Genomic DNA, 14,155 nt, shown 5'->3' on the forward strand with positions numbered 1-14,155 from the left:
CAGTGTCCCCCATGTCCCCAGTGCCCCCATCTCCATCCTGGGGTGCCTGGGGTGCCACTGCAGAGCTCTGGGGCCTGTGGGGCTCCCCAAGAGTCCCCCAGATAAAGAAGGGTGGGCTGGGTGCCCCCTGCTCCTTATCAAGAGCAGATCCAGAGGGTGGCTGGCAGCAGAGCCCTYGGTGACAGGGGACACTGCAGGGAGAGGGAGCGCCTGGAAAGGACAGAAATCTCACCCAAAAATGTGATGCCACCCAAAGCACCCTCTTCAGGGCAGGAAAATGGGGACCCAGGGCCATCAGTGGATCACTGCTGAAGGGAGGCAATGCCAGGACAGGATGGGGGTGACCAGCACCCAGCACTGGCATTTATGGGGACACTGCCCCATGACAGCATCCCACATCCCCACATGCTACAGCCACACGAGCCAGAGCTCCCCCTGACAGCCCCAGAGTGATGGTTTCCTATAAAAAACATTTGAATTTGTCATGCAAATGACYGGGCATGTGGGCACAGCTGCTGAGAGGTGGCCTGGGCCGGGTCAGCTGCCAGCACGGCCACGGGGATGTGCCCAGGACCTGGAACCTGCTGAGCAGATGGTGCTGCCAGGGCTGCCCTGCCAAAAACACCCAGCCCTCACCTCCTCCCACTCCCTGGGGCTCCACCTGTCCACACTGGGGATTTTAGAATGAGAATTGTGACACCCCTGCTCATCCCCTCCCTTGGCAGCACAGATGAGGTGCCCAGGACCAGCTTTCTGTGTGCTGGGACAACACAGGTGCAGGTGGAAGGGGATGCTCCATCAAGCAATGCACCAAAAAGAAATAAAATTACACTTTTAATCGATTTCAAAGTGATTTAAGCTCTTGCCCGCGGTTTCACAGGTTTTTGCTAACAGGAAGGCAGCAGGTTGGGCTGTTCTGATGTGGCTGTTTCTGGATCCAGGGATGGCCCTCGGGTGCTGGGAGCGCCGCCTGTGCCCTCTCTTCCTGGCAGTTTGGCCACCTTTCAGGAAACCAGACAGCTAAATGGAAAATCATCACCCTTCTCACCTCAGAGTGCACTGCACATGTGGGTTTTCTCAGCAGCAAATGGATTCCCAGAGCTTTGCTGTCCCCATGGAATGGGGGATGTGGGTCCCCAGGGCAAACAAAGCCCGGCTCAGCACTGCCAGGCACCCCAACGCTGCTGGGCTGGGGCCAAGAGCTCCCCAGCAGCTCCATCCAAAAACCTTCCCCTCCCTCCTCCTCCTCCTCAGGACTCCTGACAGCAGAGAGAAGAATTGCTGAATAATCTCCAGCCCCGATAGCACTTCAAAGGCAGGGCTCGGGCCAGGCTGGATGCGGCGCTYGGCTCCTGCTCCTTTGGCAGCCCCRCAGCRTATCCAGAAAGTAATTACTTAAAAAGGAAATAAATGTCACCCACATGGCTGYGAGCAAAACCCCGGGCAGGGTGAACAGAGCCCCAGCAGGATCTGCATTCTCACGCAAGGCCAGCGAGGCAGGAGCAGAGTTGTTTCCATTCATCGGGATGGGCTGTTTATTCTGAGCGCTGCCGCTGACATTACACATGCCCACCGCGGGCATTTCAGTTCCCCAGGGCAGCCAGGGTGYTGAACTGCCTCTGCTTTCCTCCTGTGGCATCTTCTCCCCCCAGGATGGCTTCAGGCATCRCCACCTGGAGCAGCAGCAGGTGCTGGTGCCAAAAACACCAAATTCCTGGCACCGGGCCTGCCGTGACCTTTACGAGATGAACCAGATAGCTGGCGTGATCAAACAGAATAATTTTATTTACTTTTACAAAAGGATTTTTTCAAGTTTGTAATTGTCAAAAGATGAACATTGAACTTCTAAAGCAAGTTGGTTGGGGGAAGTCAAATGCAGCAGTGACAGCAAAGGAGCCTCAAGGGTGAGGTCTGTGCTGCCGACACCTGCCTGGCTCTGCTGGGTCTGAAACACCCTCAGAAAATGCCCTTAACCAGGCCAAGGCTCTGGCAAAACAATCACTTTCACATGGATTCAATTTTAGAAAAAAACCTCAATTTATTGTAAGAAATAACACAAAGGGACCAGAGGACTCTGGGATGAGATCCCCCCTGTCCCTGCTGCCCCTGGAGCTGCACGATGGCAGCAGCTCCCACCCTCTGCTCCAGAGCGTGAGGAAACCCTTGGAACCAGCCCACGGTGATGCCTGGGGATGTGCAGAGTGGGACAGCACRTGGGACACGCTGCAGGGTGGTGACACCCCCGGGATGGCAGCAGGGGCTRTCCCCACGGGACACGGCTCCAGCCCACCCCGGAGCACTCGGGTTCATTGGGAAATGCCCCCTAAGGCACTGCAGCCAAGCAAACATGGTACCATACAGCATCGAGTAATTTTAAAAGTTAAAATAGTTTATTGCTGTCTTTGTAGAAATGCACTTAACTTACATCGCCTGTTCTCTTCCTTTATTTGGCTGTTGGATTACAGGCATAAAAAGGTTACATTTACCCATTTGTTCAGTGACGTGACACCTTTTTCTCYACTGCTCCACTCCTGATATTCTCCYAAACCTTGCTGGCCAACAGCCCMAAATCTCTTTTACATAAATACTGTAAATGTCTCCATAGGTTGCAGCATTGTAACAAAAGATCTACCAAAGTAGACAAAATGTTCAGTATTCTTGGTTGGTTTTTTGCATTTAAAAATATACCTAAATTTGAGATAATCTTAACAGAGTAACAATTACAATAAGAAAATAGTACAGTGCGTTGACTAAAGGAATATTCTGCTCTCCTTCAAGCCAATATTCCCTTTTGCATGTTGAAGTGATTCAGCAATTACTTAAGAACTTTTACCTACATACAATAATTTAGTAAAATGAGAATTAAACAAGGCAGATACTTACTACTATTCTTCTGTCTGCAATTCACAGCTCATGCGAATAAAATCGCAATAAATATTAAAAAATAGTTTTTCTTTTGCTTTTTTTTTTTTTTTCTGTAAGGCATCTCTGAGTATTACAAAGTTTTTGTACAACCAAAAAATAAGATTGCTTTTTTCCATGTTCTCCGAGTACCTCTGTACCTCACCAGTAAATAAGAGGATTGTAGGTTGGAAGGGCTGGCGGGGAAGGGGGCGGAAAGGAGACCACGGGTGATGGAAGCAGACCGCGATGCGTGCAAGAATCTGCAGTTCTCCTGTGAAACATTTCAGCCGCTTTTAGAACATCCTCAAGACAGTATCTGTCCAGATTGAAAGGGACAAAAAAAAAAGGAAAAAAAAAAAACTTACCAGAAGTCCACTTTGATAAGCAAGGATTCGAGTTCGCCCTCAACACTATAAATAGCTCAGGTATCAATATGCACCTACATAAGGGGGACAAAGGGATGGGGTGATTTTTTTTTTTTGTCGTTTCGCTTCTTTTATTATTTTTTTTTTTATTATTATTTTATTTTTTTTTGCGCGTGGTTTCTCTGTCCTGGCGGAATCCTTGCGCGGTCGGTGGCGGATTGTCCCGGCTGGGTGGGTTTTTTCTCTCACTGCATGCGGTCGGGCTGCAGCTGCTGGGGCTGGTACTGCACGAAGGCTGCGGGCGCTGCGGGCGCGCTGGCGCTCAGCGGGGGCTGCACCGTGCCCGTGTAGCCGTAGCCCACGAAGCCGGCGGCGGGCGAGGCGGCGTAGGGGTACTGGTCGTAGGCAGCTGTGGTGTACTGCGAGTAGGCTTGGCTGGCGGCCGTGTAATCGATGTAGGGAGACGTGATGGACTGCACGGGGGTGGGGATCACCACGCTGGGCTGCAGGATGGCTTGGGGGTACACGTAGTGAGGCGTCAGGCTGCGGGGTGAAGGGACAGGGTTAGTGAGGGGCTGGGCTCCCCACACCCCTCTGCCCCCTGGATCTGTGGGTGCCAGCCCAAGCCAGGGGTGCTCTCGGGTGGGGATGAACAGCAAACACCCCTAAAACCCCGATGGCTGCAGCCCATATACACCCTCTGCTCCTCACAGCTCGGATCTCCCCCTGCCCAGGCTGCCGCTGCCCAAAATAACTCCGTGAAGGCTGTGACATAGCCCCTGGCTCTGTGCATCTCCGCAACCCCCACTCCCCTGCCTGTCCCTGCCAGCCCTTCTGCCCAAAATCACTCCCTGGAGGCCGTGACACAGCCCCTGCTCCCCTGCCCACCCTTCTGCCCAAAATCACTCCCTGGAGGCTGTGACATAGCCCCTGCTCCCCTGCCCGTCCCTGCCAGCCCTTCTGCCCAAAACAACTCCGTGAAGGCTGTGACACAGCCCCTGGCTCTGTGCATCTCCTCAACCCGCACTCCCCTGCCAGTCCCTGCCAGCCCTTCTGCCCAAAATCACTCCCTGGAGGCCATGACACAGCCCCTGGGGACACAGCTCCAGGTGACACAGCTCCAGGTGACACAGCCCCTGGTGACACAGCCCCTGGCTCCGTGTACCTCCTCAACCCCTGCTCCCCTGCCCGTCCCTGCCAGCCCTCCTGCCCCTCTGTACCCTCCAGTCCCACCACCCAAACCTGGCTGGAGGGTCCTGAGGCTGCACAGCCCCTGTGGGCACCCCCTGGCACCAGGGACAGCGGGTCACTCTCCTTTTGTCCCACCAGGGATGACCACAGCCCCCAGCACGCCAGGTGTTATCAGTTACTACACACTTACACCGTGTTTCCACAACACTGGSTATTTGGGGCAATGCTACAGGGTGTTTGTTGTAAAACACGAGGTATTCACGCTGCTTTCCTCTCCCCAGTGACACTCCCCAATGACAATCCTGTGTCCCTGAGCTGTCACATCCACCCCTGGTGTCTCCGCTGCCCTTTCCATGAGGATCCCCAAAATTCTCTCAGGTTTGTCCCTGCCCTGAGGTAGCAGTGCTGCTGAGAGGAACTTAACAATGTCACAGTCAATTAAAGACCGCAGATGGAAAGATCCTGGAGGTGATTTATGCAGGAGTGCCCACTGATTTGTTAGAAAGTGCTAATGAGGAGGAAAGGGAAGGAAAAAAAAGCGTCAAAATGAAAGGGTTGAGTTTTCCAAAGGGCCCACGTCCAGTCAGGCCTCAAACAAGGCAAAAACTGTGCAAACCTGAAGGATTAGGCACATCCACATGAACTGCCACAGGCCAGAAAAACATGGGGAACTGCATGTGGCCCGCAGAATGCAGCAGGGTGACACATCTGGGGCTTGTTTAGAAAATGGGGTGTCAGACTATGACCAGCAAAYRGCCCAGTGCCAGTGGGAGATCAGAKCCACACACCCCAAAAAGGGCACCCTGCAGAAAAGGTCCCTTTGGCCACTGCTTGCTGAACCACGTAAAGCCCCAGCACGAACCAAAGCCATCCCCTGAAGAGCTTGTGCTACCCTGCCTCCAAACCCAACTCATTCTGGCAAATAAAATAAAACCCCGAGGCAAAACTCTGCAGAGGGCTTATGCAGATTCAAATATTTTGGGGATTTTTGTGTGGATGTGTGTGACAGCACATTTTCAAACACAACCACTTTGCAAAGCCTCCCACGAGCTCTTCACAAGGCACAGGGCTGTTTATGGCTACTCTCATTCCAGTGAGCACCCTAAACCTCAGCCACCCCCTGAAACACATTGGGCTCCACCTGGGGCTGCTCCCTCCCACCCAGCACTCACAGGGCTGTTCCCATTTCCTTTACAGCCAGCACTGGAGGGTTTTATCTCTCTCCAGGCAGGGGAAAGGCTTCTCACAAACAAGTGCTCATCTCAGCTGAGTTTTCTCTCCTTTTCCCACTCCCATATGCAGTTTGTTTTTGCTTGAGACAATTTGCATGACAAACACAGCAAGACTGCCTCCAAAATTAGGGTCCTTCCATATGCCCAGGGCACCAGGGAGGATGGGTGATGGTGAACATCAGTGCTAATTCAGTGCAAGACCTTCCCCTGAGGCCACCAGACATCCCTGGACAGCAAGAGGGACCCCAGAGCCCTTCAGTCCGTGAACACACCATACCCAGCACCACCCTGTGGGTAACAAGAATGAGATGAGGCAGCAGAAATCCATTGAATCCCTTTTTGTTTAGCTTTGATCTAAAGTAAGGCCAGCACAGCTGAATCAGGGCTGGAGCTCAGGCACTCCATGTCCCACACTCASCCCAGGCAGTGGCAGCAGGGCTCAATCCCACCCAGAGGCTCCTCACGCCTGCCACTGTGGGGTTTTCTCTTTCCTTTTGTTTTAAATAAATATTTTAAATATAAATTTATTTAAATAAATATTTAAAACAAGTAACTCAGAGGGGCAGGAGTGCTCTGTGGGCCTGCCAGGGTCTGGGGAAGGGCTCTGCAGAGGCACTGACCCTTGGACACGGCATGAGCAGATTCTGTCCGTGCTCACTGCCTGCATATCAGCTCAGACACTGTCCTGGTCACCCTGCACTTCACATCCTGCCACCAGGCCTCCTGGTAAACCAACAAACTTAAAACCATGCCACAAATGCAACAAAAAAAATGCACAATCCACTGAAAACCATGCAGCAGCAGGAGCAGAGGAGGAGCCTGCACTCTTCCTGCCCATAGGAGTCTGCCAAATGACCAGGAGCAGAGTTTGAGAGACTCCCAGCAACCCAGCCTGAGCATCACCCTGCTCAAACAGCTCCTCCGTGTCCCTTGCTGCCACCCAGCTGCTCTCCAGAGCTGGCACAGCTCATCTGGGGGACATGCTGCCATCAGGRCCAGTGGACATTCCCAGCTCATCCCAAGAAACTCCACATTGTTGTCTTTGCTTTCCACTCTCCTCCACGGCAGCTCCACCRTGGGCTCAGAGACAGCAAATCTCTAACACCCTGCACTACTTTTTTCCCTCAGAAATGAAAAATTCCAGCTCTTCAGTGCTAGTTGGAATCCAAAGCACCATTAGCTTGGAAGGCAGCGAGTATTCCTGTACTTCCAGAAACCCATCCCACCAGCCCAGGGCATACACAAACACACAACACACACAATGGCTGGGACTGCATGGAAAAATCMCACTCAGCAGCTCCAGGATCTGCTTCTAAAGGGAATTGTCAGTGTAAAAGGGAAGGTTCTTTTGGTTTGTGGGATTTTAATAATTCAGCTAGAAATTTCAATCGAGGTATTATGCAGTTTGGTCTTCTGAATGAGGTGGACAGATGGCAACTCATCGATCAAAACAAAACACACAACCCAAAGTAAGGTCACTTTGATGACTTGCAGCTACAAACAGAACAAACAAGTGCAGTAGGATGAAGTTCTYTGCTGGCTACATTTAACATCCACAGAAAATCTTAAAATATTTCCCCTTCTTCCATTTCTGAAGATGGTCTTTCAGGAATTATTTTTTTTTTTAAAAAATCAAGCAGTTCTGGAGTTCTCTTTCTAGAAAACAGCAAACTCTAATCTGAATTTCTACARGATGAGTCACATCTGTGTTTTGAGATGCCTTTCCCTTCCTCCCTCCCTGCAGTTTTCCTCCATCCCCCACCGTGGGCCCTGCCAGCCAGAAGAGAACTTCACCAAAAACACACACGGTGTGATTATAAAACACCAACCAAGTGATCAGCCGTGGCCACCGCACACCAAAGTCACCCCGTGCTCGGCAGACGGTGGCACAATGAGTCCTGGGCAAAGGCCACCCAACCCTGGGGCATGGCACACCTGAGCCTAGAGCTGGCTGTGACAGGAGGGACAGCAGGGACAGCAGGGCAGGGCCCTCGTGGTGCCAGCTCACACTCTTGGGCACCACAAATTGGAACAGAACAAAGCAATGGTGACAGAGCCATGGGCAGAGGGGACACGGGCTCTGTGTGGCTTTCCTGGGGACAGAACAAAAGGGGCCCCATGATGGTGCAGGGCTGGGTGGAGATGGGCAAATGTGCCAGGGGAGGCGAGTGGGGATGGCACCCTCGGCTCCAGGGAGATGAAAATGTCCCTTTCAAATCCTGCCATCACTCAGGTGTCCCCACCACAGCAGCAATGGGCAGCCAGAAGAGGGGACAAGCCAGGTGGAAATGTRTCCCACACCTCTCCCCAAACACTGAGGAAGAGGAATGAGCCCCCAGCAGCAGCTCTCTCCAGCAGAGCTCATCTCAGAGGCACTTCATGTATTTATTTTATATCAGACTTACACCGAAAATGGGCTTTGGCTGCACTCTCAGCTCTCTGCCATCCTGCAGGACCTYCTACACGTGAGCCATGAGCTGCTCYTGCAAGCTGCACGAGTTTGGGAGAGCAACAAGGTGGGAGTTGSTGTCCCCTCGATCTCTGCCAGCCCTGCTGGGAGCTGGTTTTGTCAGTTCTGAAGAGGTGGAGACAGCTGCACCCCTCTGCCAGGAGGGACACGGCACCACACAAACATTTGGGAAACGAGGAGGGGCACAGGRCTCTTGGCAGCCTCGCAGAGATCAGCATACAAATGCCACCACCACCACCAGCCTTTTATTCCTTGAAGAATAAAAGAAACAGAGCCCTTTGTGTCTGCCAGCRAAGGCACAAATTCTGGCATTTGACCCCAGGAATTTGGCCTCCATTTCCACTAGAGCTGACCCACAGAGCTGCCACGGGGACACCCACAGTGCCACAGCACGTGATGGCAGGCGGTGCTGGGGCACTGCAGAGCTCAGCCTGGGGATGGGACACCTCCAGGATCCAAAGGGGTGTTTGAARGGGCTTCCTGAGTTTAAAGCTGCTGGGGGAAGCACACCCCACACGTGCAGCAGAGCTGGAGATGCAGGCACACATCCTGGTGCTCGTCACACTCCGAGGAAGGGCTCCTGAAGGACACTCCCAAGCCAGCAAGCACTCACCTCAAGGAGACACTCACAGTGCAGGCAGGCTTGGCCACAGGTGTCACACGGACCCCAGCCACGATGACAGGCTGCAGAAATGTGAGAAATTCAGGTGCTGTTCTCAGTCCAGGCTGGAGCATGGCTGGGGGGGTCCCTGCCTGACAACAGGGACTCTCAGCCCAGGAGGAGATCACAGTTTATCCAGATCAGCACGTGCGCTGTGCCCCAACCACTCCATGATCCCTCACCATTCACTGACAGGGCTGAAATGTCCCTGCTGAAGCTGATTTAAACATGCACTGAAATGCCAACAGCTCCTGCCTCATCAGGCAGCCATCCCAGCCAGCTCAAAGGCAGACAAGGATGAGCTCTGAGCTCCATCCTGGGATTTATCCTCACCTGCTGCAATATGACACAAACACAAAACAGCAAAGCAATCAACAACACAAATTCCGCTCCTCTTGTAACCCATTTGCCTGTGTCTTCTCCTCATCCTCCCCTGTCCCTCTGAGAAGATTTACACAACAGCAAACAGGTMCAGGGCTGAGTTCCTGCTGTCCTGCAGGGAGCAGATGTCACCACATCAGTGGCAATCACCAAGGAATAATGGGCCACAGACTGTCCCAGACTGCAGTCAGCAGGGGAAAAAACCCAGAATAAAATTAAAAAAGAGGCTGCAGACCAAAGGTGGGAGTACAACTCAMAAAGATCTAATTGCTCAGCTCAACCAAGAGCCTGAGATCAGAATGCTGAGCTCCACCATGAGTTGTACCAGGCTTTATCCTCTGCATCTTGCTTCCCCCACACCCAAAGGAAGAAAGAAAAAAAATCACCATGATCCCAAACAAAGGCATGCTGGGCCAGCCCAAAAATAGTTTTGGAGAAGCAGGCTGAAAAACACTCAGGTAGCAGGAGATAACATCTGCCTGAAACGAGAGCCATCTGGCACCAAGGAAAAAGCCACATGGAAGTTTATCCGCAACTCGTCAGCTCTCCAGAGAAGGAAAAAGCCCTCCCCTCCCTTCCCAGTTATCAGCACAGCCAAACCAGAAATTAACTGACAGAAGAAACAGGGACTGCTTGAAGGAACCTGAGTCCTGCAACATTAATATGAGGAACCTGGTAGGATAGTAGGGAAAAGCAGAGTCTCCAATAGATTAACCCAAGAAGCCCCAGGATTCTGCCTTTGACTGAGCTCTCCAATTCTCTTCTGCTGGAGAAAATCAAKGGCAGAAACATCTCCAAAGTCTTCTGAAGTACCTGGCAAGTTCTGGGGTCATAAACATTACAGTGGCTGCTTTCAACTGGTTCCATTTTTAACAGACTTTCTTTCTTTACACATGATCCCTTCTACTGACCCTTAATTAAAACCRTCCACACATTTGGTTTATCAAAACCCCTTCCTTGGAGAAATGAAGTATTTTGAAGTAGAAAGCTTCAACAATGGAAGAAGCAATGAAATATCTCTTTTTGACAAAAGAAGGCCTACACTGATATAACAAATAATTAAGTCATTTCTCAAATTCCATTTTAAGAGTTTGTGATCTCTGCTACCAGCAATGCTTTTGTTGTAGCAGAACATTTAAGACATCTCAACCCAATGCCTGCACACCTTCCCACAAGCTGGAATAACAGGGAATGCCTGGATCCAGCGTGGTTTTCCCAGCCTGTGCTGCCTTGGCCAGAGCAGCTCACCTCTGACACAGGAGAGCTAAAATGCTCAAAGCTGGTGACAGGGGGACAGCACAACCCTGTTTACAGCACTTGGAGACTGAGAAACAGGAGACTGAGCTTTAACTCCGAGGTCCACAACTTTTCATCTTTTGTGATCATGGAGTATATTTAGCCYTGGTATGCAGCCTGCTCCCATCCATGGGGAACAAGTTCTTCATAAAAGTCATATTTAGAAGTGACCCGGTGTCCTTGCTACCAAATTATCAGCACAACAACTGTCTGGTTCCCTGGCTGGTGCCCTCAGCTCCGAGGCAGGATGCCCAGGGCTGCATTCATCATTCGAATTACTGGGCATGTGCTTTAATACTACGAGCTGGGGCCCATATGCCAGCAGCTGCTCAAAGGAAACATGAGATCAAGCACAAGCTGGGCTGCTCTGGAAGTTCAGAYGTGTGCATCAATCTGCCACATCGGGACTCTGTGGCACCAGCCAGAGCAGCACAGGAGAATTTTGGATCTGCCACTCCCCAGCTCCTGCAGCAAGGGGAAAGAATGAGGTCTCTGCTGCTGAAGAGAAAATCCATCAGAGGCAACAGAATCCCACTGAGAAGATGGCACAACTCAAGCTTTGTGCTGTAAAGACAAAGCTAGAGGCAGCTCAGCCTGTCTCTGCTGCACACACAAGCCCTGACTGCTCAGCAATGGCTCAGATCCTTCACTCAGAGCTGTCCCTTGCCACAGGTCTGTCACTGCCCTGAGCTACACCACCCACACAGCCRAGTGTGAGGTCACTGTATCAGACCGTGCTCTCCTTTTGTATTGTTTTACAGAGAGAACATGAGCAAACTGCATCCCAAACCCAAAACAAACAGCACAYCAAACCCTTGGGTCTGACACCAGCATTTGCCATCTTGGAGCAGATGTTCAAGAAAATTCTCAAAGCCATCTGATCTATTTATAAATACATGTCTGTGCTTTAAAACTACAAGATAAAATAATAAAAAAAGGGTTCTCTTTCTGACTGGCAAGCATTTGGTCTGGACAGCAGTCACCATGCATGAGAAGCAGCAGCTGAAGCCGTTTGGAAAATGGATTTGGACATTTCTTAGGAAATCCCCCAAGCTTCCACGTTACTGGCACAGGGTAACACCAGGTGCTGGGTGCTCCATCCACATGAGCCCAGCGGGGTGGGATGGGATCCTGCAGCCTCCAGCTCTGGGAAATGGGCACTGGGAAGCTGGAGSAGGGGGATGCCAGCTGACACAGGCTGGGCACAGCACGGCCAGCGGGCRCCCTTTTGTAAGCATGACCACAGAAAAGATGAAAGTTTGTTTCTTCTTATTTTTAACCCAATAGAGAAATTTTAAGGATAAACAGCTGCGAGGGAGGCTGGGCTGACACAAAGAGGGACTTTCTTCACTTCCCAACTGCAGCAGCATCAACGCATGAAATTTTGAACTCAAAGAGATTTAACTCTTTCTKACATTGCTGGAGACCAAATGTGGGCCAGAGGCAGGGGGCCACCAAAACAAGTAACTCCACATGGGTGGGGTCTCTGGAGCAATGAACCCAGTGCAGACATGGAAAGRGCTGGATCCTGCCACAAGAGACAGCTTTATGCTTGCAAGAGCTCAGTCACTTACTCAGCCACTGGTAGATCTCCCACACAGATAGCTCCTCTGCTGAGGCACAGCCACAGGAATGCATCTGCCAGATGCTGCCCGTGTCCAGAGCAGCAAGCAAAGAGGAGAACCAGGGAATCCCTGCTCCCTGCACAGCCTCAGACCTGCCTCCAGCTCCTGAGCCCCAGAGGAGAGGACTGAGAGTGGGACACCAAGGAGCTGTGCCACATCACCTGATCACATTAAGCACAGCAGCCACAGGGACACGCTGGCACTGCCAGGTGCCTCCAGGCACAGTCACAGAGCTCCAGGCTGAGCCCCAGGCCTGATCCCTAAATTCAGAAGCCGGATCTCCGAGTCACCCTGACACAGACACATCCTTTGCCTTGCATTACAGTTGAGCTCTCTGATTACAACAAGCTAGAAACTACTTTTCCAAACAGGATTTACTACTGACTCCGTGCTGTCTGCTGTGCAAGTGCCTCCCCTGCCAGGACAGCAGGAGGAAGGAGAGAGGCTCCTCGTGGTTTCTCTTTCTGTTCCCTATAGCCTGGGCAATATTTACAGCTGCATTGAGGTGTCTGGGGTTAGAGGGGGAAGCCTTCAGTTTATAAATAATCCGCACTGATGTTTGGGTAATTTTCATAGTTTCCATTCATTTCAGGTTTCACCAAAACCTGCCTTTTGTGGCTCGATGCTGGGACACGACTGGCTGCTCGCCTTCGTTAAGGGCCCAGGAGTTAACGGCTCCTCATTCACTGCTCACTCACCAAGCACCGTGTGTAACAATCATCTTTTAAAAACCACAATGCCAACCCCTGGGCACAAACACTTTGCAGAGGCAGGAACTGCAGCAGGGAGAGCCAGGCATCGTCTCACACCAGAGGCAAAGCAGYGGAGCCACGGAGCTTCCTTTGGGAAAGGTCAGGATCCAGCGCACAGCGCAAACAGACAGCAGCAATTCACTGACAGACCCTGATAAACTCCTCATCTACCCTCAGATCCCACAGAGGCCAAGGAAACTTTGGGGTGAAGGGAGTGCAAGAGTGGAGCCTGGCAGGCTGTTAATTTTGTGGGTCTACTGAGGAGACAAAGAATGAGCTGGCAGCCGAGCTCTGTTGCTTGACTGGGCACCTGAGGCTTTGCTCGGAAGCCACAGAGCAGCCCCAGTCGTGGTGYTCAGGTAAAAGGTAAACACATTCTGCCAAACCCACATTTCCACTGATTCCGCTGCAGCARTGACTGAATTCAATGAAATTCTTGTTTACTGATGCTTGCAAATAATGATATATAATCCTCTCCCTCCAGCCCTCCATTCTCCTGGTTCCTGTCTCTTGGCAACTGATAAATAATTTATAGTGTTCTCTGCTGTATGTGCTAACTGCAGCTCTGCTGGTTTAATGATGAAACCAATGCCTAGGAACTGCAACAGGAACTGCCTAGATCACAAGGAACGTGTAATCAGTCGATCCCACACTCCTCTGGATGTGAAACCAAAAGCAAACTGTTGGAAAAAAAAACAACATTCTCCAGAGCTGCAACTGTGGGGTAGGAGGGCACCCACAGAACTGCAGATAATCTGCAAGGTGCTCCTGCCAACACGAGGAGTTTTACAGGCTTCACCATTTTGCTCTTCTCTGCCCACATGCGTGGCAGGACTCGCCAGAGGCTGCTTTTATTGGCAACTTCTCTCCTGCACTCCCCTGCAAAGGTCTCTGGGTTGGCATCTCAAAGGTTCTGCTGCTGCTGTGGGGGCTGTGAAAGCTATTGCAGCTCCCGTGCAAGCAGAGCTATCAAAAAGCAGCACCTTGTCTATGCAGACTAACAAGGTTTTTACCCCAAAAAAAGGGAGACTCCTCATTTCATGGCAGATGTTTTTCAAGGCTTTCCAGAGCCATAACTGCTTGCAAAAAACGGATTGTTTGAACCATACACAGCACACGTACACTGGGTGTGCACTATTGTGGCAACACAGCCTCTTACATCCATAAACTCATCAGAATGAGATTATCCAGGCAGTTGGCAACTGCAGCCATAAGGGCAGAGGAATGGAAGTTTTATTGTTAGCAGATTTTTTTCTTTAAAAAAAAAAAAAAAAAAAA

General features: G+C 51.3%; 1 protein-coding gene across 1 annotated transcript in view; it reads right to left on the reverse strand.

Moving 5' to 3' along the window:
• Positions 1-1,767: 1,767 nt before the first annotated feature.
• Positions 1,768-14,155, reverse strand: part of RBM38 (RNA binding motif protein 38) — a 15,189-nt gene continuing 2,801 nt past the window's right edge. Inside the window, exon 4 of the mRNA XM_057378608.1 lies at positions 1,768-3,812. Within this exon, the coding sequence (XP_057234591.1) occupies positions 3,515-3,812 (298 nt within the window). The 3' untranslated portion in view covers positions 1,768-3,514. The remainder of the gene's footprint in view (positions 3,813-14,155) is intronic.

The sequence above is a fragment of the Malurus melanocephalus genome, unplaced genomic scaffold (genome assembly GCF_030028575.1).
Source record: "Malurus melanocephalus ecotype Western Australia unplaced genomic scaffold, MMel_1.1 scaffold_367, whole genome shotgun sequence".
In the NCBI taxonomy this organism is placed as follows: Eukaryota; Metazoa; Chordata; class Aves; order Passeriformes; family Maluridae; genus Malurus; species Malurus melanocephalus.